Source organism: Cladophialophora yegresii, assembly GCF_000585515.1.
Source record: "Cladophialophora yegresii CBS 114405 chromosome Unknown aczIN-supercont1.2, whole genome shotgun sequence".
Taxonomy (NCBI): Eukaryota; Fungi; Ascomycota; class Eurotiomycetes; order Chaetothyriales; family Herpotrichiellaceae; genus Cladophialophora; species Cladophialophora yegresii.
This window is the reverse complement of record NW_006913046.1, coordinates 348,661-372,696: the sequence shown is the minus strand read 5'-3', so window position 1 is coordinate 372,696 and position 24,036 is coordinate 348,661. Positions and strand designations below refer to the sequence as shown.

General features: G+C 55.0%; 8 protein-coding genes across 8 annotated transcripts; 3 read left to right on the top strand and 5 right to left on the bottom strand.

Moving 5' to 3' along the window:
• Positions 1-112: 112 nt before the first annotated feature.
• Positions 113-2,685, top strand: A1O7_02048 (uncharacterized protein; the record flags this gene model as incomplete). Its single annotated transcript, XM_007756083.1, has 2 exons — positions 113-1,973; positions 2,027-2,685. 2 exons carry the CDS (start codon positions 113-115, stop codon positions 2,683-2,685), a joined length of 2,520 nt encoding a protein of 839 aa, XP_007754273.1.
• Positions 2,686-3,301: 616 nt separating this feature from the next.
• On the bottom strand, positions 3,302-4,944 carry A1O7_02047 (uncharacterized protein; the record flags this gene model as incomplete). The annotated part of the gene is made up of 4 exons (XM_007756082.1): positions 3,302-3,697; positions 3,789-4,149; positions 4,196-4,469; positions 4,545-4,944. 4 exons carry the CDS (start codon positions 4,942-4,944, stop codon positions 3,302-3,304), a joined length of 1,431 nt encoding a protein of 476 aa, XP_007754272.1.
• Positions 4,945-6,161: 1,217 nt separating this feature from the next.
• Positions 6,162-8,043, bottom strand: A1O7_02045 (uncharacterized protein; the record flags this gene model as incomplete). Its single annotated transcript, XM_007756081.1, has 6 exons — positions 6,162-6,462; positions 6,541-6,756; positions 6,817-7,013; positions 7,075-7,739; positions 7,802-7,851; positions 7,922-8,043. 6 exons carry the CDS (start codon positions 8,041-8,043, stop codon positions 6,162-6,164), a joined length of 1,551 nt encoding a protein of 516 aa, XP_007754271.1.
• Positions 8,044-9,627: 1,584 nt separating this feature from the next.
• A1O7_02044 (uncharacterized protein) lies at positions 9,628-10,614 on the bottom strand (the record flags this gene model as incomplete). Its single annotated transcript, XM_007756080.1, has 1 exon — positions 9,628-10,614. One exon carries the CDS (start codon positions 10,612-10,614, stop codon positions 9,628-9,630), a length of 987 nt encoding a protein of 328 aa, XP_007754270.1.
• Positions 10,615-11,142: 528 nt separating this feature from the next.
• On the bottom strand, positions 11,143-12,534 carry A1O7_02043 (uncharacterized protein; the record flags this gene model as incomplete). Its single annotated transcript, XM_007756079.1, has 1 exon — positions 11,143-12,534. The coding sequence occupies one exon, from the start codon at positions 12,532-12,534 to the stop codon at positions 11,143-11,145; it is 1,392 nt and encodes a 463-aa protein (XP_007754269.1).
• A 1,249-nt stretch (positions 12,535-13,783) lies between these two features.
• Positions 13,784-15,553, top strand: A1O7_02042 (uncharacterized protein; the record flags this gene model as incomplete). The annotated part of the gene is made up of 1 exon (XM_007756078.1): positions 13,784-15,553. The coding sequence occupies one exon, from the start codon at positions 13,784-13,786 to the stop codon at positions 15,551-15,553; it is 1,770 nt and encodes a 589-aa protein (XP_007754268.1).
• Positions 15,554-16,169: 616 nt separating this feature from the next.
• Positions 16,170-17,897, top strand: A1O7_02041 (uncharacterized protein; the record flags this gene model as incomplete). Its single annotated transcript, XM_007756077.1, has 1 exon — positions 16,170-17,897. The coding sequence occupies one exon, from the start codon at positions 16,170-16,172 to the stop codon at positions 17,895-17,897; it is 1,728 nt and encodes a 575-aa protein (XP_007754267.1).
• Positions 17,898-18,902: 1,005 nt separating this feature from the next.
• A1O7_02040 (uncharacterized protein) lies at positions 18,903-20,524 on the bottom strand (the record flags this gene model as incomplete). The annotated part of the gene is made up of 3 exons (XM_007756076.1): positions 18,903-19,226; positions 19,305-19,474; positions 19,543-20,524. The coding sequence occupies 3 exons, from the start codon at positions 20,522-20,524 to the stop codon at positions 18,903-18,905; spliced, it is 1,476 nt and encodes a 491-aa protein (XP_007754266.1).
• Between the last annotated feature and the right edge of the window lie 3,512 nt (positions 20,525-24,036).

Here is a 24,036-nt window from a genome sequence, read left to right as displayed (position 1 = left end):
GTTGTGAACTAGGAAGTTGACATGCGCTTGCTGCGCGGTACGTGCCATTTGTCCTCTTTCTGGGGAACGTGTCACACCCAGTCGTGGGCGATTCTCGTCAGTACGTCCTCCCATGGACACGGCTTCTTCAAAGAGGCAGACTCCTTCGTCCTCCACGACCGATGACAGTGCTCCGCCCGCGAAGAAGATCAAGACTGTCGCCGAAGTCCCAGCCCAATACAGCGATGCGGTGCGAAAGAAGTTGGCGGCCACCTCGCGGACCGGCCAGGCCTGCGATCGGTGTAAAGAGAGAAAAATGAAATGTGATAGTGATCCCGTGGCATGTCAACCTTGTCGCCAGAAGGGCCTACGGTGCTACACGACCGACCGAGTTACAGGGCAAGCGCGCGAAAGAGGAGAGTCGGATCGCACAGAAAATGAGCTTTCGTATCTGAGAGACCAATTGACTGCGTACCAGCAAAGGTACGGCCCCATACAACAGGGTGAGCCAAGTGGTGTCGGGCACGCGACGACGTCTAGAGGTCCAATGTCGCAAGCCACGGTGTATTCGGCATCGTCTGCGGCATCGGTGCCAGACGCGACGTATGTTGGGTGGCCTGCGCCCGATCATTCGGAGCCACTCCATTCGGGTCCGATCAAGGGAACAGTCGTTGATATCATGGATGGGACCATCGACATTGCCGACTGGGAGTGCGACATGATGAGAGAATACCCGGGGGAACTGGCGAACAAATTCAACCTCTCCAAGACGTCCATTGTCAATACCATCTACGGCTACCAACGAGTCGACGACCCAAAGCTGCCACCGAAAGAGGAGGCACTGCGCGACTCGAATCACTTTCTGGTCATCATGTCACAATATGTGCCAGTTGTCCACCGACCCAGCTTCATGGATCTCGTCAATAGGTTCTACGACCAGCCAGAGACACTGTCCGCGGCTGAGCGCGTCCAAGTGGTTATCGTTTTTGCAATCATCGCACATCAGACTGCCGTTCGGAACCACCTTCATTCGGCCGAGAAGTTCGAGGAGTCGCATCGCTACTTCCACTACGGCTTAGGGCATTATCGGGAATTGCTACTTGACCAGTCATTAGCGTCCATGCAGGCGATGGCCTTGATCATCGTTCACTTGCGCAACCTGCCCAAACCGGGAATGTCGTGGAACTTCTGCCATGAGGTCCTCCTACGGGCAATAGAACTCGAGTACCACCGAGATCCGGACAAGATGCGGCTTCCACATGACGAGACCGATCCACTGTCGAAAGAGCTGCGTAAGCGAGTCTTCCACTCGATACTGGGAGTCTGTGTTACGACCGGTTGTCGTGTCGGTCTACCCGCACCTTGGCAGTTCCAGCACCTTGACTTGCCTCTCCCCAGGGCTATCAAAGACTCCGAGATATCCAACCACGGCATCAGCACAGAGCTGTCGGGCCAATGCGACTTCTGGCCCTGTCTACATCTGGCCAAACTCCTGCCGCTTCTGACAGACTTGCACAACCATATTGTCGCAGTACGCAAGCCTGCTGCCGACTATCTCCGAACCGTCGAGGGGCTGAACGCAAAGATATTGGCCTGGAAGCAGGACTGGGAAGATTCCATGAGGTCTGAGCCTAACAGGCACGTCAATCTGGTGGTGGCAACTCTCCTCTTTGAGACCTGGGCGGCTGAGTACCAGTTAAATCTACATCATCCTGTATGTTGCACGAGCGAAGATCCTGAAGTGATTGAGAGACATCTGGACGTGTGCCACAAGTCCGCCAAGCGGCTCCTGCAAAGCTTCCACATACTGTCGAGCAGGTATAAAGGCGTGGACTTCACGTGGCATTCGACATTGGCATATGCCAACGGCTTCGGAATCACTCTCTACGTCTATCGAAGAAGGAAAGGTCCCGTAACAGTGGAGCAATTTGAGGCAATGAGGAATGAGCTGAAGGGCTGGACGTCGTTGATGGCGTATGCTGACCTGGTACTGAGTAAGTGAAAGGCTTTAAAGTAGTAGAAGCATGGCCACGACTGACTAGAGCAGGAACGGGAAATCATCTACAAAGACAATTTCAGCCTCGCGTTCAAGCTCTCGAGAACGAGTATCGGCGATTTATCGTGGATCAGCCTCCAAAGCCCAACGGCACACATAAGCCCATCAGTCCAACCAATGGCTCTAATACCAGTCTCCCAGTCAATGTCGAGCAGCCAGACATGGCATTTCAAGAGTCCCCCAATCCCAATTCCCTCAAACACAGGAACAGCTTGCCTCAATCTATGTTCATGCAGTCCCAGCAGATTCTGCCTCCCAATCCACCACAGCCTCCATTAACCCACCAACAGTCCTGGCCGCCAACGTACACCCTTCTGCCCCAACCACAAGCACAAGGACAAATGACCGGTCAAGGATCGGCTCTCACGTCACCCATCTATCCGAGTTTCTCGCAAGCAGCGGCGGGTGGTCTCTCGACCCCGGGGACGTATCCCCCAATTCCGACTTCTTTGGCCTCATTGCTTAATGATTCTGGCAACTTCTACGTGGGCTATCAGACGCCACCACAGAACCAGAACAATCTCGGCGCCACCGCAGCACTTGTTGGAGGCGGCGATCCCTCCATGGCCTTTTCGCCCAGTCACTACTTCGATGGTCCCGGCCCACTAACGTGGCCCTTGATCAGTATGCCGCCAGGCCAACAATCATGACGAGCTCACTATTTACTATTTATTATTTTGCTGGGAGATACAGCACCAATCTGTGCATGATTCCCTTTTTTCCATACAGCAGGATTTAATGATGCAAGGATGAAGAACTGTATATATTTGTAAGAGGAATATCAGTGACTGTTTTCCTTCCGAAACTCATTGACGGTTTTTGCCCTCCTGGTGTTCGTGCCTTGTGCTTCTGTAATGCTTTTTGACAAGCCGTGTTCTCTCATCGATTCGTCTATCTGTCGGCCATTATCCTTCTTAAGTCGGGGGGGTAAGTACGGGAATGTCTCCTGCGAGCGGGCTTGGACTGAAATAGCCTCTGCGAACTGTTCCTCTCTCCTTTCCTCTCCTCTCCCCTCCTCTCCCCTTCACTCCTCTCCTCTCCTACTGAGATCATATGGATCGAGCGAGGGAAGGAGCTTTGCCTGCTCACAAGCGTACTGACCTCCAATGATGTAGTACCTAGTATTCGGTACCCAGCTTATATACTAGAGTCGAAATTTCTCCTGATAACCCACCCCCTCATCCTCCTGTTTCAACCCTCCCCTGATCAGACTCAGCTCCCCACTTCCAAATCTCTAATACAAGTCCAGCCTTTCCCATGCCGCACCTACCACGGCGGCGGCGCACACCCCGCGGCAGCAGCATCCGGCCCGGGATGCAGACAATTATCCCTCTGCGCCTCCGGCACCGTGACGCTCAGAATCACCTCGCTCAACAACTCCGGCCAGTTCCGATACAACACGTTGGGCATGTCGTTGGGGGCGAACCCGTGGCACGGGATCCCCGTGGCGTCTTCCCCCGTGGCGTTTTGGTCCACCATGTTGGCGCACAGGTTGACCTGCGGGAGCGAGGGGCGGCCGAGCGAGGCGTTGACGGTGGTGATGTTGACGTCGATGAATTTCAGGCCCGGGCAGGGCACGAGTGGCGAGCAGTGGATGATGGAGGCGACGTCGAAGTGGGACGTGCCCGTGATGTTTTCCCAGGTTATGTTGGAGATTTGGAGCTAGGAAGGCCGTGAAGTAAGTACAATATAGGGGTAGGGGTGGGAAGGGTAATAACTGCTACGCTCCGCTCCGCAGGGCAGAAAAACTTACTTTACTTGTATCACACACGCTCGGATCATGGCCGTACACGCACTGCGTCACACTAATGGGCTGCCCGACATTCTCGATGCGGAAGTTGCGGTACGTGACGTTGGTGATGGAGCCGCCGCCGCCGCCGCCCGCTTGGCCGTTGTTAGTAATATCCGTGGCGCGGCCTTGCCAGGCCTTGATCCACGCGCCGTTGGTCGAGTTGATGAGGTGGACGTCCTCGTAGACTATGTCCCTGACGAAGTCTGGGTGGGTCGGGTCCTGGCCGACGGAGCCGATCGGCATGCCGTGCGTGCGGTAGCAGGTGACGTTGCGGGATACGATGTTGGTGCTGTTGCCCTTGATGGCGATGCAGTCGTCGCCACTGTAACAAGTCAGCCCGAGGACAATGAAGGGGTGAAGGTCAGTACCCTTCCACTGTCCAGTTGTAGAAGAAAACGTCCCTCGAGTTCCAGGTGTCGGTGCCGTCCGTATTCACCGTAAACCACGTGTTGTTGCTCGTCGAGTTCATGTAGATGTTCGACATGGTGACGTTCTGCGAGTGCGACACGAACGAGTGCCAGAACTGGGCCTGCCGCCAGGACACTCCGTCCATCCACAGGTTCTTGGCATTGAGGATCGTGAACCCAATAGGCCGGCCGGGTTGGTTGCTGTTGTTCCGGTTCTCGTCGTACCACGCTTGTCCTAACGACCCCGTGATGAGTCAGTCAGTCCGTGCTTGTCCCAATGATGGTGGAGTGAATAGTCGTGTTAGCCTACCGTTGCCGTAGAACTGTCCCTTCCCGAAACCTTTGAACGTGACGTTCTCGCCGCCAAAGAACCACGCTGTCGATAGGTTCGCGTACGTGACGGAATAGCTGTGGCCCAACCAGTAGGGGATGTTGTCGCTCCATCGCATCTCGCCGTGCAGCTCGACGTCACAGTTGACCAGCCCCGTCGTGTTCATCACCTGGTTGATGTTGTACGTGTAGTTCTGAAGGATCACGCTTCCATTGGTGCCACACAGCTCGAAGGCATGCAGGATGGAAGGCGTGTCGTCCACGGGCTGCCCAAAATGGGTCAACGACTCGGGGTAGACGTAGCAGGTCGTTCCATTGTTCACAACGTAGGCTGTTGCGGACGAGGCTACGCTCGCGAAGAGGACCAAATTCGACAGCATGTTGACTCAGAGCTCTGTCGAGACACACTGGGGAAACTGGACTTGGGTCTTCCATCGCCGTCCTCTGGTGCCCGGCTTTTGTAGCGACCGAGCATTGGAGAAGGAACGCGGTACTTGACCAACTCGGCTGCGCCTCCGATGGTCTCCAACGGTTGTCTAGCCATGAGGCCGAACATCTGCTGTACGGTGTGCGGTGTCGGAAGCATGGGCATGCCTCGTTCCTGACTGGTACCATCTCTTGCGAGTCGATGTTGAGGGGTTTGCGGGGAACCGCCGGGGTCCCCAGGTGGAAGCGTAGCCTATGCTCAACCTGCGGTCTGGGTAAATCGATATAGACTTGACGTCGCAGCGGAGATGGACAGGATGCTCCGTCCCCGTGCAGTAGATGCAGGAGCTTTTAGCCTGAACACGTAGGAGGCTGGATAGGATCTGCTCAGGAGAGACGCCACGGCGACACTCCGAGTGCTAAGCCGTGCTAAGCTTCGGTTGGGCGTGGGCAAGGCTGACCAATTATCGGTCTGTTGAAGATAGGGAAGAGCTACCCCGCCCCCACCAAGAGACCATTTATTGTTATAAGTTGTTATACTGTAATTGTGCCTTAAAATCCATGGTGAGGTGGTGAGTAAGATCGTCACCTTTGACAATGAAACTTGGGATGCTAACAGGTGTCCCTCAGGCCGAGTGGTTATGGCGCAAGTTTCAGGCATACCTGGAGCTCATGCTTCGGTTTTCAAGAAGTACTTGTGGGTAAAACCGCGTGGGTTCGAGTCCCACCCTCATCAATTTTTGTTTTTAACGCGGAGACCTCGATTTGGGTAGTCTCTACAGTTTGGAGATAGCTGGATTAAATATAAATGGTGTATGCTAGCCAGATTCCAGAAAGTGAACCACATTTTTGTACGTGTCGACAACCAGGTGTTCCCTTTACGTGGTGGCCGTTGGACACCTCTACCTCTCCTAGCTTCCTCTTCATGTACGGCACTACTCCGTAATCGACATGCATATCATCTAGGTACCTCTTGCGCGAAGGGTCTATAGCGGTTTCGGACTGTATCGACCCTATCTACGTACCTAAACATCCTCCACTCCTGATACGGGCTCGGATGAATACTCTTTTCCAGCTGGTCTCTGGGGATTTGGCAGTATCACCAAAATGGCACTAACCTCCATGAACTCGCTCACATTCTCTCCGGCACCAACACACCACTTGAAGCCTCTCACTTGGGGAGCTCGACAATCGCCTTGCGTTGTTCCTCGACCGGCGGAGTACCCGTCTTCTCCGAGTCTTGAACACTCATCGATTGGGATCGTGACTGAGACTTCACCGGGCCGAGGGTGCTCTGGCGGCGGCCCTTGCGCCGGAGCAGTCGGTCGTCAGTATACCTCCAAATCGCGAGGGCTAGACCAAATGCCAGGACAGCGATATTCACGCTGAAGGCCCGGCGATAACGCGGTTTGTCGTCCGAGCGGAAGATCTGGGCGCCGTAGATGCCGGCAATGTTGGCACCCATGATGACCCTAGGTGGCGGAGTTAGCAGAGATACTCAACGGCCACTGCCCACGGATCGTAGTTGGTAATTGAGGTAAAGTACTCACATGGCCATAGCAAGCGCCCGTTCTTCGGAATCTTCACAAGTGAGGGACATCCAGGCGATATTGAGCGGGTGTGAGAAGGTGCCGAACGTTTGCGTCCATATGACGCCGAAATACTTTGCTCCTCGGGTGCCGTTGAGCTCGGTGAAGCCACGGTTGAAGATATAGCCGAGAAGATGACAGCTCAGCCCAGTGATGACCGTTGGTCCGCGTTTATTGCTGCGAGAGAGCGTCAGCGCCGTGGTCTGCGTTCTCTGGAGCAACTCTGTCGGAACTTACAAATGATCTGAAACATAGCTGAAGGCGAACGAAGTCGGGATTTGCAGGAACAGGCCAACGGATGCCAAGGCATTGCTTGATAATTGACCAAAGCCGAAGCCATTCACAAGGGATGGTGCATAAGTGTCAAAGGCACGCTGCGGTCCATTGTTGCACAGTGTCACAAGGACGTGGACGTATAGACGCCAGTTTGTGAACTGGGAGTTGAATTTGAATCAGCGTCGACGCTCACAAGATGTGGTGGGCGCAATGACATACCGCTTTCCTAAACCCTGCCCGGCCAATCCGTTTCTTCTTCTTGCCTTTCATGGGATCATCCATCAAAACTCGACTTCGTAGGATGTGGAGCTCTCGGTCAGTGAACATGCGAACGCGCGGGAGGAACGTGCTGTGAGGGTTTTTGAACGAGTCGGGCAGGAAAAACCCGAGTACGAATCCGCTCGCAATGGTGAAGATGCCCATGATGACGAACAACCAAAACCAGCCCGCCTTGCCTGCGACGCCACGCATGTGGAGGATCCCGTATGCAAGAAGCTTGGAAGAGGCTTGGCCAAATTGGTTGCCGAAGTAGAAGAACATAACCCTCTTTGCCGTTTCCGTCCGCGTGTACCAGGTCGAGAGGGTCCATAAGCCGCCTGGGATGAAGCCCGACTCTGTCATTCCGAGGAGGAATCTAGACGCAATGAAGGACCCATAGTTGTTTTGGAAGGCCTGGAAAGTGCTGACGGTTCCAAAGAGAAAGAGCTGAAGGGTAAGCCACTTGCCTGGGCCCACGCGATAAAGAACCATATTGGAAGGAATTTCGAACAGCACGATACCAAGTGACAGCATTTGCTGGCCGACGTTGAACTGGTTCTGGGTGATCCCAACATCTTCCATCAAGTTGTCCGTGATGGCGTTTGCAATATTTCCTCTGTCGAGCTCTGTACGCTCGGGAATGAGACCGACGGTCGAAACAGGGGCATTGGGAGCCGACAGTACTCACGCAAACAAAAGAAGCCCAGAGTCAAGAGCGGCATGATGATAAAGTCCAGCCTATACCAGGCGATAAATGTCAGTCAATGCTCTGCGGTGTTCTCCCAATAGTATCGGGCACCGCACTTACTTCCGTTTTGCCTTTGCCTCTTCCTTTGGCGTCCAGTCGACTTCCAGCGCGAGAGGTTCCTCATCTGGGCTAGGATCGGGATAGCCGTCTGGATCAGGAGATTTCTTGTCGTATGGCGACATTGTTGCTGGCCACGGCGAAGATTTCGTACTGCGGCTGGTGAGGATCTAGACTAGTATTCTTACCTGGTATAGAACAGGGAAGATGCCCAGTATTCATAGCTTTCCTCAACCTACCTGTAGGTCCCCGATCGATAGCATCAGTGCGTTGTCTAGGTTCCTGGGCGTCGCCAAACTCCTGGGCAAAGTGGTGATACCATGTCCACAAAGTCTGGGACAGCCTTGGCCGCCGCTCCGAGCGGTACAGAATGTTCGGCAAGATGGGTAAGGCCACAAAGAAAAGTCTTCGACGTCCGTTGGGAACATCCAAGTCCAGTGGGCACATGTACGCGGGAACAGCGTGGCTGCGGAATCCACAGCGGCTGGATGCTTGGATGGCAGACACCAAGCACGCGGCCTGTACCAAGAGGCGGTGTGCCGAGTGTTTTCCACCCCGGAGCCTATTGAGTGTCGATGGGGGTGGTTAAGATTGCCGTGTATCTTCAGTGAGCTGCTTGGCGGCGGCCTTCTCGTCAAGGTCTATATCCTATGGGATTGGGCGTCAAGGATGGCGTGCTCGATCCCGTAAATGATGGCATATCGCCAAGACATGTCAGGTCGAGCGGAGAGAGCGATATCCGCTATATGACACCGCAATACTGCCCAGCCAGCGTTCCGAAAGACCTTATGCCATTGAAATTGTCGCTTCTTCGTGCGATCGAATCTGTCGTCACTCGCGCGGAAGTGTCGCCCCGAAACAGAGAAGTAGGAAGCGGGTAGCGAGCGAGAAGCAGCTCTCGCTAATGCCAACCACGCGTGGTCCGAGGACGTAGGCCAAGTGCAAGTGCAGCCTTCCAGCATCACCAGTCCCTATTCTGGACTCGAGCCTTGCCATCAACCACGTTAACCGTCTAACAACATGTGGGAACTATGCAGATTGTGAAAAGAAAAAGATAGCTAACTTCGTAACAGAGCTTTGTTGCCACTGCAGCTTCCTCATCCGAAAGCCTGAGCCTACATTTCACCACAACTATCGCATTCACCACAACTTTCGCACGAGGTTCCGTTCTCAGCCGCTCAAATGGCCCCAGGTGTATCCTCCCATGCATAATACTCTTCGATCTGGGGATGGCTATCCTGTTTTTCGGCCACCGTGACCACATGCTCGAGCATTTTGTTCTATAGATCAGCATTCCTGTCACCAGTTGAAAAAAAATATAGCAAAAGCCTCTCGCAACACAAGCGATTGCGCCATCGCGACCCGCTAACTCACAAGTCTCGGCTCTCAAAACACCCGGTATCACCAGTTCCGGAAGCCGTGGCGGAGTCAGCATACCCATGATATAGATGGTGCCACCCCGCCTGAGACCTTGATTGATGCTTCCGGAATACCGGTGCCGGCCACATCGCACACCAAACCATATCTCTTCCCAGCAGTGACACGAAGCACTTCTCCCATGGCTCATACGTACTCCAGGCAATGATCACGTTCAGTTGGGTCATCAAGGAATAATTTCTTGTGGTCAGGTAAAGGTCGATCTTCATGGCCAGTTTCGCCTTGGCCTCGCTTATTCGTCCCGCTCTGTTGTCCTATTTCCATCGGAAGAGCTATTGCTTCTGAATCTCTGCCGCTGTCGGAAGCTCGATGTCGATGAGCCAGGGCCTTTGCACGAAATCTTCACTGCCCATGATTGAGGCGTTGATAAACAATGTTTGCTTGCCAGCCTGGAGTGGATACTCATCTTGAGCACAATGGCTTGTTATGGCGCACCTGCTGCGACTCAGCCGTTCCAGCTTTCCTCTCTTTTCCTCCGCCATGTCATCTGAGTCCAATGCGTTACTTTTCAGAGCGGCTAACTTTTCGATGACGGGCGAGTTCTCATTGTCGATAGCAGTAAAATGAGATGGCTCCTCACTACCGCTGTTTTTCCATGTAACCACCTTTGCGCCCCACCCCTCATGAATATGTCCAAAGCAGTGGATGAGAGGTCGGGCAAAAGCGACGGCGGTGAAGAGATCGGGGCAGCCCGCTCGCTCGCGGCCATAGGTAAAGTCCATAATGCCTTTCAGAGGCCCGTGAGTAACGACGATATCGGTGCCGTCGTGGATATCGAAATGATGGCCCCGGTTCGGATGGTATTGAAAGCCCCATGCGCCTAAGGAGGGCGTATACGGACTTGCATAGACTGTTAGTACGGCTCCATTCTCGAGGCCAAAGCGATGGGTTCCTTCGTCCAAGAACACTATACCTGCGTCCTGTGCATCGTCAAATAGTTTCCTTGCCTGTCCCAAAGTCCCGTACTCTCGAGCAACCAGTTCCGGGTCCAAAGGTGGAACTGCATCTGCGACTTTAGCTTCAAAGGCAGCATTATCCATGGTGAAGTCGTGGTTTCCTGCAATGACCAACTTGAGGGGTGCATCGATTCTTTTGAGCATTTCGAGGGTCGAGCGGAACTCATCGAGCTTTGAGCCGTCGGTGAGGTCACCGCAGTGGAGGGCGACATCGGCACGCTCGGACGGTCTGTTCTCAGAGCTGAAGTCAAGGCCGTGTGTATCAGATATGATGAGCAGTCGAGTCTGAACCTTAGGTGCCATTGCGAAGAATTCAAGAGACAAAGTGTGGATTAAATGCTGCTTGATGGAGTGCTTTTCTAATGTTCACCCAGACACTTCGTTTGAACGACGTAAACATAGTAAAAGTGAGAGGAGGAAAGGAGCGCAAATAAAAGAATATTGATTTGACTTTAATTATTCGCGCTTTGTGAGGACCTTATCAGTGATCGCCAAATGCCCGGGCACAATACACATTCTTTCGAGCTTCGATACCAGCCTGGAGCCAGTAGAGCATGTTTTGAATTTCGTACCGTGTGGAACGTGAAAAGAACCTTAAGGAACGGGAGAAGTAGAAGCCAGCTCGAGTCATTGCTTGGTGAGAATTGATGCTGCGCTTTGGCCGCAAATCTTGGCGCTGTCGTGAACACCGCTACGCCTGAGGCTCATTGTGCCTTGATCTATGCCTCACTTTCATATTTCGCAATACTGTTTTACCCTGCGCTCATCCTGCAAAACAGAATACTTACGACAGTGCCAATTATACGCAGAATTCTAGGACCACGATCCTCTCTAGAGCCACTGCTCCGGGTGCAAGTCCACCTTCGGCTTCGTCCAGGCACGCCCGATCCTGAACGACTTTGGAAACCAGTCCGGCTCATCGCCAGTCGTCATCATCGACACCAGAGCTTCTGCACTACGAAACGCCATGGCCATCCCATGACCATTCATGCCCACAGATGCCCAGAGCCCCTTCTCACCTGGAATCTCACCCACAAGCGGGAAGGTGTCAGGCGTATAGCAGGTAATGCCAGACCAATCTCGGATCTCTACACTGTGGTCGCCCCACGCTTCCCGCCCGATTACATCCGCCGCCGCATGCTTCAAATACGCTGCTATCTCTGCGTTGACGGTCGAGTCGTCCGTGACTCCCATCTCCCTTGTCTTGGAGATGCTACGGCCGCCCCCATACAAGATGTCGCCTTCACCTTTCAGACCCGGGGCGCGCATCATGAAATAGTCGCCAGAGCCCCGATCGTTGACTCCCACGCTCTTGTAGCGAGCTGGATGGTTCGATAGATCCGCTCTGGGTCTGATTGCTGTGACTTGGCTTCTGGAGGGCGTGAGGAACCCGGTCTCTGAGATGCCTCGATGCAGGGCATTCGTGTAAGCATTCGTGGCTAAAATGACTCGCTTGCCTTGCACGGTGCCCCTGTGCGTATGGACCTCCCACTTGGCAGTGCCTTCGTCAGGCACCGGCTTTACCGCGAGCGCTGGCGTGGTAGTCTGCAGATTGAGTCCCTTCTCAAGGCTCAACTCTAGCATTCTGCACACAAGGAGATACGGGTTCTGGGTGTGTGCTGGGTAAGTGACCGCTCCGAGGACATTCGGCAAACCCAAGTGTTCTCGCGCCGCCTGGCCGTGCCATACATTTCTCTTGATCGATGATTGCACGTCTTGCCTTCTCTTCCTCACCTCCTCCCTGTACCGAATAACTTCAAGCACCTCTGCCCAGCCTCGAGCAGTATAGTAGGCATCCGCCGTCTCTACGTCTTGAAAATCACAGTTGACCTTGTGCTCCCGCACGAAATCGGCAATGTCTTGGACATTCTGCTCTTCTAATTGCTCGAACTTGAGTGCCTCGTCCTCGCCAAAGGCGGTCGCGTACTCCTTGAAGTTCAGCCACCAACCTGCACGACAGTGGCCCCCGTTCCGCCCTGACGCACCCGAGGCCGCAGTTCGGGCTTCAAGCATTAGGACTGAGAGTGAGGGATTGCCAGAGAGCAGCTTGTAAGCCACTGCTGCTCCAGACACGCCAGACCCGATGATGACATAGTCGAATGTGGTTGATGTGGGCAGAACAGGAGTCGTGCGGTGGTTGGCTATGGCATGGGGAGGGAGCTGCCAATAAGATATCGTCGGGTTAGGCTGAGGAAAGCCCTTCGGGACTTCACCGCCGCCCATGGTGACCTTAGACAGCGGAGGCGGGCTACAAAATCCCGAGGGATAGAGCACGCGGTGGAGCGCGACAGCTGGTAATTATATGTACAGCATGTGGCGAGGTATGTTGATCAGCTTGAGTGTTGTACTTTTACCTGGTATAGCCCGAGATTGTGTGGACTAGGTGCTGTGTAGATGTGGCGCTATTGGTTGATCAGAACGATCATGATATTCGGTATGCACGTCTTGATAGAGGGTCAATGGGTAAATCGCACGGATACTTAACAAAAGGTAGCGGCAGGGCCTGGAGACGCTGTCTCTTGGGGTAACTTCGCGCCCCAACTAGGTGCGCCTACGGGTTCCGGTTTAGCGTGATCGAGGGCTGATACAGTAACTCCGTACCTTGGTACTCGGTTTTATCTGACGTTATCGCGAATATGGCTCCCCCATCATATGCTCAATACGTAGTACACCAACCAGTTGCGGGATGCCTCATATGCCTTCGGGAGCGGTCGCAGCAAGTCTAGATAGTGGCCAAGATCTTCCAGAGGGTACGGCGTGTTCAGATCATGGGCGACCCAGAGATCCAATCGAGAGCAGTGTTTATTATGTGACTTCATTGGCAGGTTCCCTCACGTAATTACCTATCTCGTCACAAATGAATATTGCGGCAGATGGAATGAATTGGGGCAGATCTCTACGCGAGTGCACGCGCCGGGGCCCATCCATACCGTCTTCACTCCGTACCCAGATCCCTTTCCCTAGCGTGCCACAATGCCCTGTGGCTCGGCAGTCAGGTAGAGGTGTAGACCCGATCTCAGTGGCCCGCGACTCTGTCAACAAGCTTACTCTAAGTACTTCACCAACGAAATGATGGTGCCGTGACTAGAGTTGCATTGATGTGGACTCCATACTCGTATCATACTTCACCGAGAGCTGTGTCGTGAACTTTACGCTTTTAAGAGTCGCTCCCTGCTTACGATGCAGCACTCTCCAGGCGGCAGAGAACCGAGCCAATCGCCTCCCGTACTTTGGGGGGCCCTACGGAGGCTGGCCAAAGACCCGATCTCCAGGTAAGGTACTGTAGGTGTCAGAATCATAGGATTCTTCTCACGGATCAAGTTGCACGTAATCAACAGCAGCTTTTGTGAGCTTGCTTGCGCCATGAGTCGGTAACGCTTCTTTCCACATCATCGGCGTATTCTAACGAAGACATTGTCCTTCATCTTCACGGACTTCACCACCACCTGTTAATGAAGGAACTTCAGACACAATGTCATCGCTCCAAAACGTCGTCGACGTCAGCCGCATTGGCACGCTACTGGCGCTCGCGACCGCTGTTTATATTTCGATCAAAGCGTTCAAAACCATCCAGCAGACATACAGAGCTCGCCGTCGCTACCATGACATCCCGCAGTTGCCCAGGCATCCAATCTGGGGTCACTTGATCAACATGGGAGAGAAGCTCAACCCGGCCCTTCAGAGACATCCAGACTATGCGTTTGAAGAAATGTGGATTTCCCTCGACAGGCCTCCTGCATTCCTCATGGATTTGCATCCCGTAGACAGCGCCTTCTTGATTGTGGCAGACCCGACGCTGGCCGAGGAGATCTCACAGCCGAACTCGACCTTCAAGTACTCTCTACCGAAGAGTGACACGCTCGGTTCCATGTACCGGCTCATTGGCCTTGAGTCGTTGATTATTGCCGAGGGCGAAGAATGGAAGACCCTTCGGCGGAGATTCAACAAGGGGTTTTCACCTCAACACCTGCATACTCTGGATGGATTGATCGTGTCCAAGACACGGGATTTCGTCGAGCGACTGAAACAGGCAGCCAAGAGCAAAGAGACGTTCTTGCTCAAAGACTACGCCCAAGATTTAACCACGGATATCATCACGACTGTGGCTATCGAGAAGGACTACCACGCACAAACACTGCCCGAGGGAGTAGGGTCGAAGAGCGCTTTGGGGATGTTGACCGCATCAAGGCTCCTCTCGAAGCTGGTCTATCCTGTGGGCCGTGGGTTTAACCCGTTCGTCTACTTCGATCCGATCCGGCCTGCCAAGTCGTGGTTCTACGAACAGGTCTTCAATCGCGAGCTTGCGGCCCGGGTACGGGAGCAGATTGCTCTAGAGCGGGCACAAACAGACGAGAAATCCGACGGATCCGCTGAGAACACCTCGGCACTACAAAGATCCATCACCCGCCTCGCACTCTCGGGACTAGATCCAGATGCGGCGCTGGTCCGAAGCACGGTCTCGCAAATCAAAAGCTTCCTGTTCGCTGGTCAGGACACGACCGCCACGCTGATTCAGTGGCTCTGCTTCGAGCTCTCCAAAGCCTCGTGGTCTCCTCGCTCGGCTTCCGTCCTTCAACAGCTCACTGCGGAGCATGATGCCGTCTTCGGTACGCAAGGCGGGCCCTTCAACGCTCTCGATGTCCTCGGCCGGACGGACGAAGCAGGGCAAAAGGACACGGAGGCTATACTTGGCAGTCGCTTACCATACACAACAGCGTTCATCAAGGAAACACTACGACTTCATCCGCCTGCTGCTACTGCGCGACGCGTCCCCGAACTGTCAGCTCAGAATCCTACGCCAGTAACCATGAAGATACGCACATCTCGCGGTGACGAAAAGGACGTCCTCGTCAATGGCTTGAGGATATACAATGCACAGCATCTTATCCACCAACACAAAGATGTCTGGGGTCCGGACGCCCGTGTCTTCCGTCCCGAAAGGTGGCTTGACGAAAAGTACATGTCGACACTGCCGACTGGCGCGTGGCGGCCCTTTGAGCGTGGGCCGAGAAACTGTATCGGGCAGGAACTCGCGATGGTGGAGGCCAAGGTCGTACTCTGCGCCGTCTCAAGGGGCTTTTCATGGGAGAAGGTCGGGTACTCGGGGAGGAACCAGACCGAGGGCATGGAGATACCGAGGGGTGACGGCAAGGACGATCCGGAGCGAGAAGTGTGGAGCGCCCATCAGGTCACGTCGATCCCAGTCGACGGCATGAAGATGAGGGTCCGTTTGAACGGGTAACAATGTGACAAGCGAATGCTATCCACGGGACCAAAATAAACTTCTGTTCGAAGCGTACTTCCACACCTCCGCAACCTACACAGTAGAAACATTGCTAAGAAATTTTCTGCCGGACAGACAGACGGTACGTCAAGGCTGAACGCACGAGGCTGAAAACGCGTCAACCACGTGATATCGGCACCACTTTGACGTAGAAGCCGATGGAGCGGGAAGGACGCGCACGTGACGCGGCGATCTGCTCGTTTTCGCCTCCCCAGGCTCCCTCGTGTCAGTGACAATCTAGGCAGCCGGGGATGATGAGAGTCCAGAACCCCCTCGACGCGTATTGTGGCAGGCCTCTAGGGTTCACACCAGCCGTGCCACAGGGCCTGTGTGCTTGCTGTGGCGTCCAGGGCTTCTCGCAGCTTCGAGCTGCGTCGTGTACTGTTCTGTAAGCTGATTCGCCCCCTCGCAGTCCAAGAGACATACGAAATGTGTTTGCCTGGCCGCGGGGTCCAATACATCACGAGGTGACCAATGTCTATAAGATCTCGAATCCTGCTTTGTGGCTTGGAGCTGCTTCCGCATTTCCTTTTGCTATCATTTCCCCGTCGAAGACTTTCCTTATCCCATCAAGATGCCTAACATCTACTATCTCAACACACCGCCTCACCCGTTCTGGGACTTTGTCGCTGGGATCGAAGACCACCCGTTCTTCGCCCAACCCGGACAACCTGGTCCGCCACCACCGCCGGCTCGGCCAGGAGCTGAGCACCGTCAAACCTCCGCCCAGGCCAGCACCACAACAAGCGACAAGACCAAGGGCAAGCAAGCTGAAGCCGGTGTCGAAGATCCACCAGAGGTCGACCCCGCGACTGTCCGACCCGGCCACCCTAGGGATATGCCGTTCCGCGGACGTGGTCGGTTCGCCCACGCCTTCGACGAGACCCCCAACAAAGAGAAGCACGACGGCGACAACGACGGCAGCGAAGATCGCCACCGCGGCAAACGAGGCTGCCATGGACACAGACGCGGCTTCGAAAATGGCGCCCCATGGGGTCGCCGCGGAGGCCCGCCGTTTGGTCCCCCTCCCTTCCTATTTGGTCCCAACTTCCCCTTCGGCCCTCATGGGCCTTTTGGCCGTCCCAGCGGCCCGGGTCAAGAAGAACATGAAGGCCAAGGCGAAAGCAGAGATCACGGCCATGGACTTGGACCTCATCCGGGTTTCCGTGGTCGTGGCGGCCCACATAGAGGCCGCTTTGGGCATCATCCCCGTCATGGACCTCATGGACATCATCCCCATCATGAACCTCATGGAGCCCATGCCCGTTCGCCACCACGCTCTGGTCCTTTTGCTGGTGGCGCATCGGGTTTTGACCTGCCCTCGTTTTTAACCAACCTGGGGGAACGTCTCGGTGTGGACCTCACCTCCGCGGCGGAGGGTCTAGGACTCGGCCTCAGCGTTGGCCAGAAGCATTCCCGCTCCGCCGATAGAGACTTCGAGCCCCGAACCGACATCTTCGACTCGCCCCAAGAATATACTGTGCACGTCTCCCTTCCTGGGGCCAAGAAGTCCGACCTCGGCGTCGACTGGGATGGCGAACACTCGGTCCTCCGCATCGCGGGCGTGGTCCACCGACCGGGCGTGGATGAGGAGATGATGTCCCGCCTGGTTGTGGACGGTCGGAAGCGCGAGACCGGCGTCTTCGAGAAGACTATCCGTCTGGGCACGACCAAGGCCCCGGCTGCCGTGGACGTCGAGGGCATCTCGGCAAAGATGGTCGACGGGGTCCTTGTCGTGCGTGTCCCCAAGGTGGAGAAGCGGTTCGCGAAGAAGGAGGTCCACGTGGATTCAAGCCCGTCTTCTCCTCCCGCTGTCTCAGCGGACGGACGTGACAGGTACACGCAGGAGAAGCAGAATGATCTTCTCTTTGACGCGGACGAGGACGGGGACATGTACGACGGCACAGCAGCACCACAGCAACGCAATCCCAGGGAGACGGCCGAAGCTGAAGTCGAAGCCAAAGGCAAGGGCAAACAGCGTGGGGCAGAGGACGAAACAATCAGAGACAGGGAGAGAGACGACCGTTCCGAGACCATCGGGTTCGAGTATCCGCATACCCATCCTGACCCCACTGCTGAAACTCTTCCACGCTACCAGCTCGACGAACCTGCGGAAAGTAAACTCGCAAAGGAAGAGGAGAGCCAACGTGGAGCCTCAGAGGAGAAGGCAGCACACGAGGCCGGACACGACGACGACAACATGAGCGACTGGGAGCGCGATGGTTCTGAGGTTGACGCGGCGGAGGAAGACGAGGGAGAGGACGAGGGAGAGTACGAACACGTCAAAATCAATGTTGATTGATTGAGTGAATGAGTGAGTGGCAGGCATATCCGACTGCTCGGTCCGGCAATCAAGTCAATCAGTACTACTATGTAGTCAGTTGGTTCGGTCGGCTGGTTTATTGGTGGAGTCAACAGTGGTGGAATCATGGAAGGAAAGTCTGGAGATGGGGTCAGACATACGCTCATTAGCTCACCCGGGTGACCAAGGAGAACTATCACCGAGTGTAAAGTATGTAGCTCAAATACTAGTACTATCAAGCTACCGTTCTATCGCTCGTCTGCCTCTAGCCACGGCCGCCATGGCACACCTTGCCGAGACAGGGCCGTAGGGCATGGTTGTTGGTATTTCGTATCCCCGTTGCCGATTTGCCAGTCTCGTCCGCTATTGCCGATTGATCCCACCGCCCTGGTCATCAAGACACTCCGTCTTGTACATTAGATGATTACTGTCGCTGCTAGCTACTGCTAGCTACAGTAGTTTGCCAGTCAGTAATTAACCGAGCCATCGTCACGCTCATCGATCTGTCCAGCTGAGCACCACTGAGAATGAAAGTGGAAGTACTTCACGGTGCTGCGAATTCGTCGTCGTGCCGTACTAAAGCGCCGTAATCAAGCAACTGCAGTAAGAGATTATGAATTACCTGCCTGGGAAGGCTACTGTCGCTGATCCGTCCTTCCGTCCATTCAATTGACTGACCATCCAATTGACCGTCCAACCGTCCAGAGCGAAATAAAGGTAAATAGACTAGCTTGTAACGCTCTCAAGTCCCGAATTCGAGAACATACCTACCTGGGTACCTCCCCTTCCATCTCCTGTTGGCGTATTTCCGTTTCGCTTTTTGTTTTTCGCCACTGCTCGATTCATCTTGTACTGTTCGAAAACGCCACACCAGTGCCCCAATTCCCGTCCCGGCTGCTTTCTCTTCTCGCCACCCACCTCCATGCTTCTGCCACCCTCCTCAAACGTACTCGCACTCCCCCTGAACCTTCAATGCTCAAGCCAACGCCCACGCCGATGCCGGCACTATGCAAAGACCTGCTTGACGACTTCCGCAAAAGTGGCGTTCATCCCGTCATTTCCCAATGTCGTCGCACTAATCTCCTGGTACGCCCCGTCCCAGAACATCGCGCCCGCTAGGTTTGGCAGACCCAGCTCCCTCACGCGCTGCATCATGGTCTTGTACGTCGGGACATCAACGTATCCGGACCCTGCCCCCGCAAAGGCAGGCGTGCCGATCAACAGTCTCGGAGAGTCCACGCCGTTGTTGATGTTCTGGAAGCCCAAAGACCTCATGACTCGAGAACCCGAGACCAGAGACCCGAGGGCGAGGAGGTCATTGGACCAGTCCTGCAAGGAGGAGAAGAAGCCATCGTTCGGGACGGTGGATGCGCCCAGCTAGCAGGATGGGTTGTTGTAGAATTGTACGGCGAAGAAGTCGATGTAGGGCAGCAGGGCGGGGACCGGGACCGAGGCGTCTGGGCGTGGACATTGCGGCGCGACTGACAGATAGTACGGTTTCGGAGCCGTGGACATTAGCTGGCGGAGGGTGCGGGCTAGGGTCGGAAGGTAGGTTGAGCCCGAAGGGGATTCGTTGTCTGTGGTGAAAAGAGAGCGAATTAGTTCAGAAAAAGTAAGGGAAGGGGTGCGGCGGGCCAAATAATACCAATGTCTATGCCGTCCAGGACGACGGTGCCATATGGTCTCAAGGGTGCGGTCGTTGGATTTGTCCCGCCCAGGAATAGATCCCAGATTGTGTTGGCAACTTGCTCGGCCTGGGCGGCGCTGCCCATGGACAAGTCTCCTACCGACCCGCCCAGACTGAGCATGACTTTTTTGCCACGCTGTTGACACTGCGCAATCTTGCTGGCGAAGCCGTCGCCCACGCAGTCCAGAAGGCCCGTCGCTCCGGCTGCTTGTTGGGCCGCATTAGGAGCCCAGCAATTCGACGCCATGTTCATTGCTGGATAGCCGCCATTGGAGACGAGGTGCGTGACAAAGGCCAGGATGACGATGTCGATTGCAGGGTCGTCGCATACTTGCGTCAGAGAGATTACGGGCGTGAGGTCAGTTTGGGAGTAGTACACGACGTTAAGGTCGGTAGCACGAGGGTTGAACGTGTAAGTTGCTGATGGTCGAGAGGATGTCGACGATGTATGTAAAGGGCGATCGGGAACAAGGCTTCGGGAGGCAGTAGTCGCTGCGGGAGGCGTGTTTAGGTTCGTTATGGGCAGTACCGATGGTTGAGGTGTAGTGGTGGAGGCAGCTGGGATTGAAGAGGCGGTGGTGCTGGTTAGTAGCCCTCCGATGTTGTCGAACTGTGAAGCCAGCAACTCGATGAGCTGTTGCACGGCGCTTCCGATCTCATTGATCAGGTCGTGCAGCTGACCGGAGAAGTCATCGGAGGCATCGAGACGTTTGTTGGCAGCCAGAGGTTGCCAGTAGCCTGCCGGACCGGTTCGAAAAGTCGAGTCTCGTCTGAAGTGCGGGTTTGTCGTTTGCGCTAGGTATTGCTTGTGAGCCAGCTGGAGGACTTCCACGGTGCTGCGCAAGGTGGCAGCAACCTGCTCCCAGTCCTGAGATGGAGCCGATGCGAAGACGGAACTAATAAACACGGTGAATGAAAAGAGGGTGAGTAACCTGAACATTACAGCCATTGAATGATTGATGACGGACCGATACTTCTTGAAATGAACGACTTGGACTTATAACTTGAATACACACATGGCGAGCAGCTCCCAGACACTCTCATGCCAACCGAGTGCTGGACGGAGAAGTCTCAGACTTGAGTATGTAGTTGTTCGAGACACGGAATGTGGAGGGCTGGTTGCGCCCTCTGCCACCTTGCGGCCAGAGCATTGTTGCATTCCACCGGCCTCGTCGCCAAGGCATAACCCAGCACGTACTTTCTGAGCTGCGCGTCCTCTTGATAAAATGCGAGGCTCGAGAAGACGCGGGAGCCCCCGAGGATGACGGTCCGGCAGTATGATTATCGTTCTGATGATGTGGGTATGACACAGCTACAGGCGTTTGCTGAAATCAAGACACGCAGGGCCACACGATGATGAACGAAGGTATCTCGCCGTTGACTGCTTAATTAATTACTGTCTACCTTGAAGGAGTCGAAGAGATGAAAAAGCTCATTTGTGTGACGCGAAAAGCGTCTGTCAGACGGTCGAGCTTGTTGGCCTAGAGCGGCAACTACGAGCATTTCTCTCGTCAGACCGCGGCTCAATGCTGCGCTGTCTGACACCAAGACTTGTAGCCGGCACGGGGCATGGGACGGTTGTCAGACAGCGCTAGTTTCAGCGAGGAGGTTTGGAGGCGATCGCCCGGGTACGCAGTACGTAGATCATGTTGAGCTTCCCCATTTCTTGCTCTGGTCTGCTCTGCAAAACGCATTTGCCGCTCGCCAGAGTCGTCTTGATGATAGTCATAATCAGACGTGCACACGCGTCGTTGAAGACCAGCCAACAGGCCACATCATGGCCGTGGAGCGTCGCTCGTGGCTTCACCTCGATGCAGGCCAGGAGCTTGGCGCAACCCGCGGGCGTCGTACTTGTCACCGACTGTGTAGGTACTTGTGCCGCTCATCGGACTTCTGCCGTCAGCAAGACTGGAGGCGTTCTCAGAGGGAAGTCATGACCTAAACTGGCAGCTGTATCTCAAGCACCGATGCTGTCGCCGCGCTTGCCTTTGCTGAACTTGTTGCCAAATCTTTCAGGCCGCAGCATCCTTGGCCGACTAACGTGCAGGTGCAGCTCGGTTGTACAGCAACCTGATCCGCTGCGGACGTGGCCTTTCGGTGGCTTTCCGGCGGCTCTCAGTCTCAGCGCCATGGAAAAGACTGGATAGAGATCGACAGCAAAGGCGGTGGCTTCGCTTTCTTCTGGGGGTTAGTGGACGAATGTGCCCTCAAACTACATGGCACAGTGAGATCGTGTGATCCCTCGTATTGCGCAATCCAACAACAAAGGCACAAGACCACTTCGAGTCAGCAAGTTGCGCTAGGCCTCCAGATACCGACATGTCATGCTGATAAGCTGAGAAGAGATGACTGCTGCGACCTGCTTGAGGCCCGCAACGACAAGGACTAGCACGGCGCATGTAGGCGAGGAGGTCGGCATGCGATAGTCCGAAGCTTGTTTTGTAGACGTGCAGGGGGGTGATGCAGGTGCAATCTTTTCCAAGCAGGTACTCAGTATATGTCGCGTGTAAGACTGGCTTGTATTCGTCGCTGACTGTGCAAAGGTGTCCAAGCTCGAATGCGGCCCACGCCGGGACGAGGCCTACCCCAGAGCAGCAGAATACATGGCCTGGTGCTCAGGTGATTTGAGATTTCAGCCTTTGAGGAGTTCACGTGTCAGGCATTTTTCTACCTGAGTCTGCTCTGGAACTCTTTCTGGGTGTTGATGGCTCCACAGGCCATGCACGTAATGCCACAGCCTTGCATATTTCTGGGTGCGAGCACGAGAGTGAGCATATCGGAACACAAAGATACCATTACCAAGTAACCGCTTCTCTCGTGCGGTTGGTTCGGGCTCGCACAGATCGGCGCCGACGTCGGCGCCGGAGACCTGGGGTATTTCAGAGGGCGTCTATGTTACACGAGCCTGCCGCATTGGTTGGGGCAGGCCGGGTATAAAGGAGGCAACAGCCCCGAGCCGTCCCGAAGCAGATGGTCAGACAAGACTCAACGTTGAGAGCCTGTCTGAGCAGGGATGTGTGCAGATGTTGCACAGCAGTAGTGCCGTTGCGTTTGCGTTCGAGGCTGTTGCCAACCCGGCTAGATCCAATGCGGAAGTGAACGGAGAGCGAATCATGGCGCAATCTACAAGGAAGTCGCTAAGTGATTGGGATCAGAAATACTCGCAAGGTCTCGAACGTCGTGGCAGCGGTGCATAATGAGTTCCTCAAAAGCTAACAACGCTCCAGGCCGTGCCGAGAAGGTTTGGAAACGCATGAATGTTCCTGAATGGATCCTGGGAGGGGAATCCGGAATCGTGAAAGGGGTTCGGACTGTGAAAGGAAAGGAGGTTTCGTCCCATGCCATCCTCGCCCACATGGCCAGCCAACAACACAGCTCAGCTCTAGGCCCAGTTTCCCCTTCAGGTCCAGTTCCAGCGAGATGCATTTGAGCTTGTCGGAGTCACTGGCCGTGGGTATGTCACAAACCTCGTCCAACTCGCTGTGGCAATGTACGATCTTCATGTGCTCAGGTTCCACATCTAGTGCTGGGCGATCGTGAAGCAATCAGGTAGGCGGTCCGCCTGGACGATTCGAAGCTCCCTTCTGTGATAGGAGGTACCCACTAGAGGAGAGCACAGGCCACGTCTAATGGCCTCACCTGCAAGCCACACTCGGGCTATCACTTACTCGGTACTGGGCAACCATTGCATGGCCCCATGCCAATGACTTTGGGCCAGGTGTCTTGCCAGGTCTGACATGAGGCATGAAAGCGCTTTGCTCAACTCCCTCCAAAACGTCCGCGGCAGAATCGTGCGCGCTATCACCTTCCACCACATCCTCCAGCTTCGTCACAATGTGCGAGACATGGCTGAATGGACGGCAGGGGAAGGACTCCTGGCCATTTGACCGAACACACGTCACAGACGCCCGGGATTGAAGTTCCTTCCGGTAACGCCACCACAGTCGCTGTGCACAAAATCCGCCCGCCATATTTCAGCGTCCAATATACTCCCGCATGTGTCTGCCGGCCACGCAAGCGTCGGGCAGTTATCCTCGCCTACGGAAGTAGACAGGGCTCTTCGCACAACCCGAGCCTGCAAAGCGCATGAACAGCTGGCGTGTGTCCCGTACGATGTGTACACTTAGAGCTGGGAATAGGCGATTGGTAAGAAGGGTCACGAAGCCTCGAAGCGAAGCAAAAGCACCAGAAGCCGTAGCTGTGGGCACGCCGAATCAGCACTGCGTCATGTTGTACGTCCCTCACTGGAAGTACGCGAGCCTCGCATTCTTGGGTTCTACGGTCGCAGTCCTCCTCGATTCGGGCCCAGCGCCCAAAGAGCCCGGCACCTTGCCATCATCCTAGATCCTAACGCCTGAATAACGCAGCGGCAAGCACGCACACACGCACGCACGCACGCACGGACGTACGCATGTGCTCACACAAGTTCCTCCTCAGCCTGTCTGCAGCCAC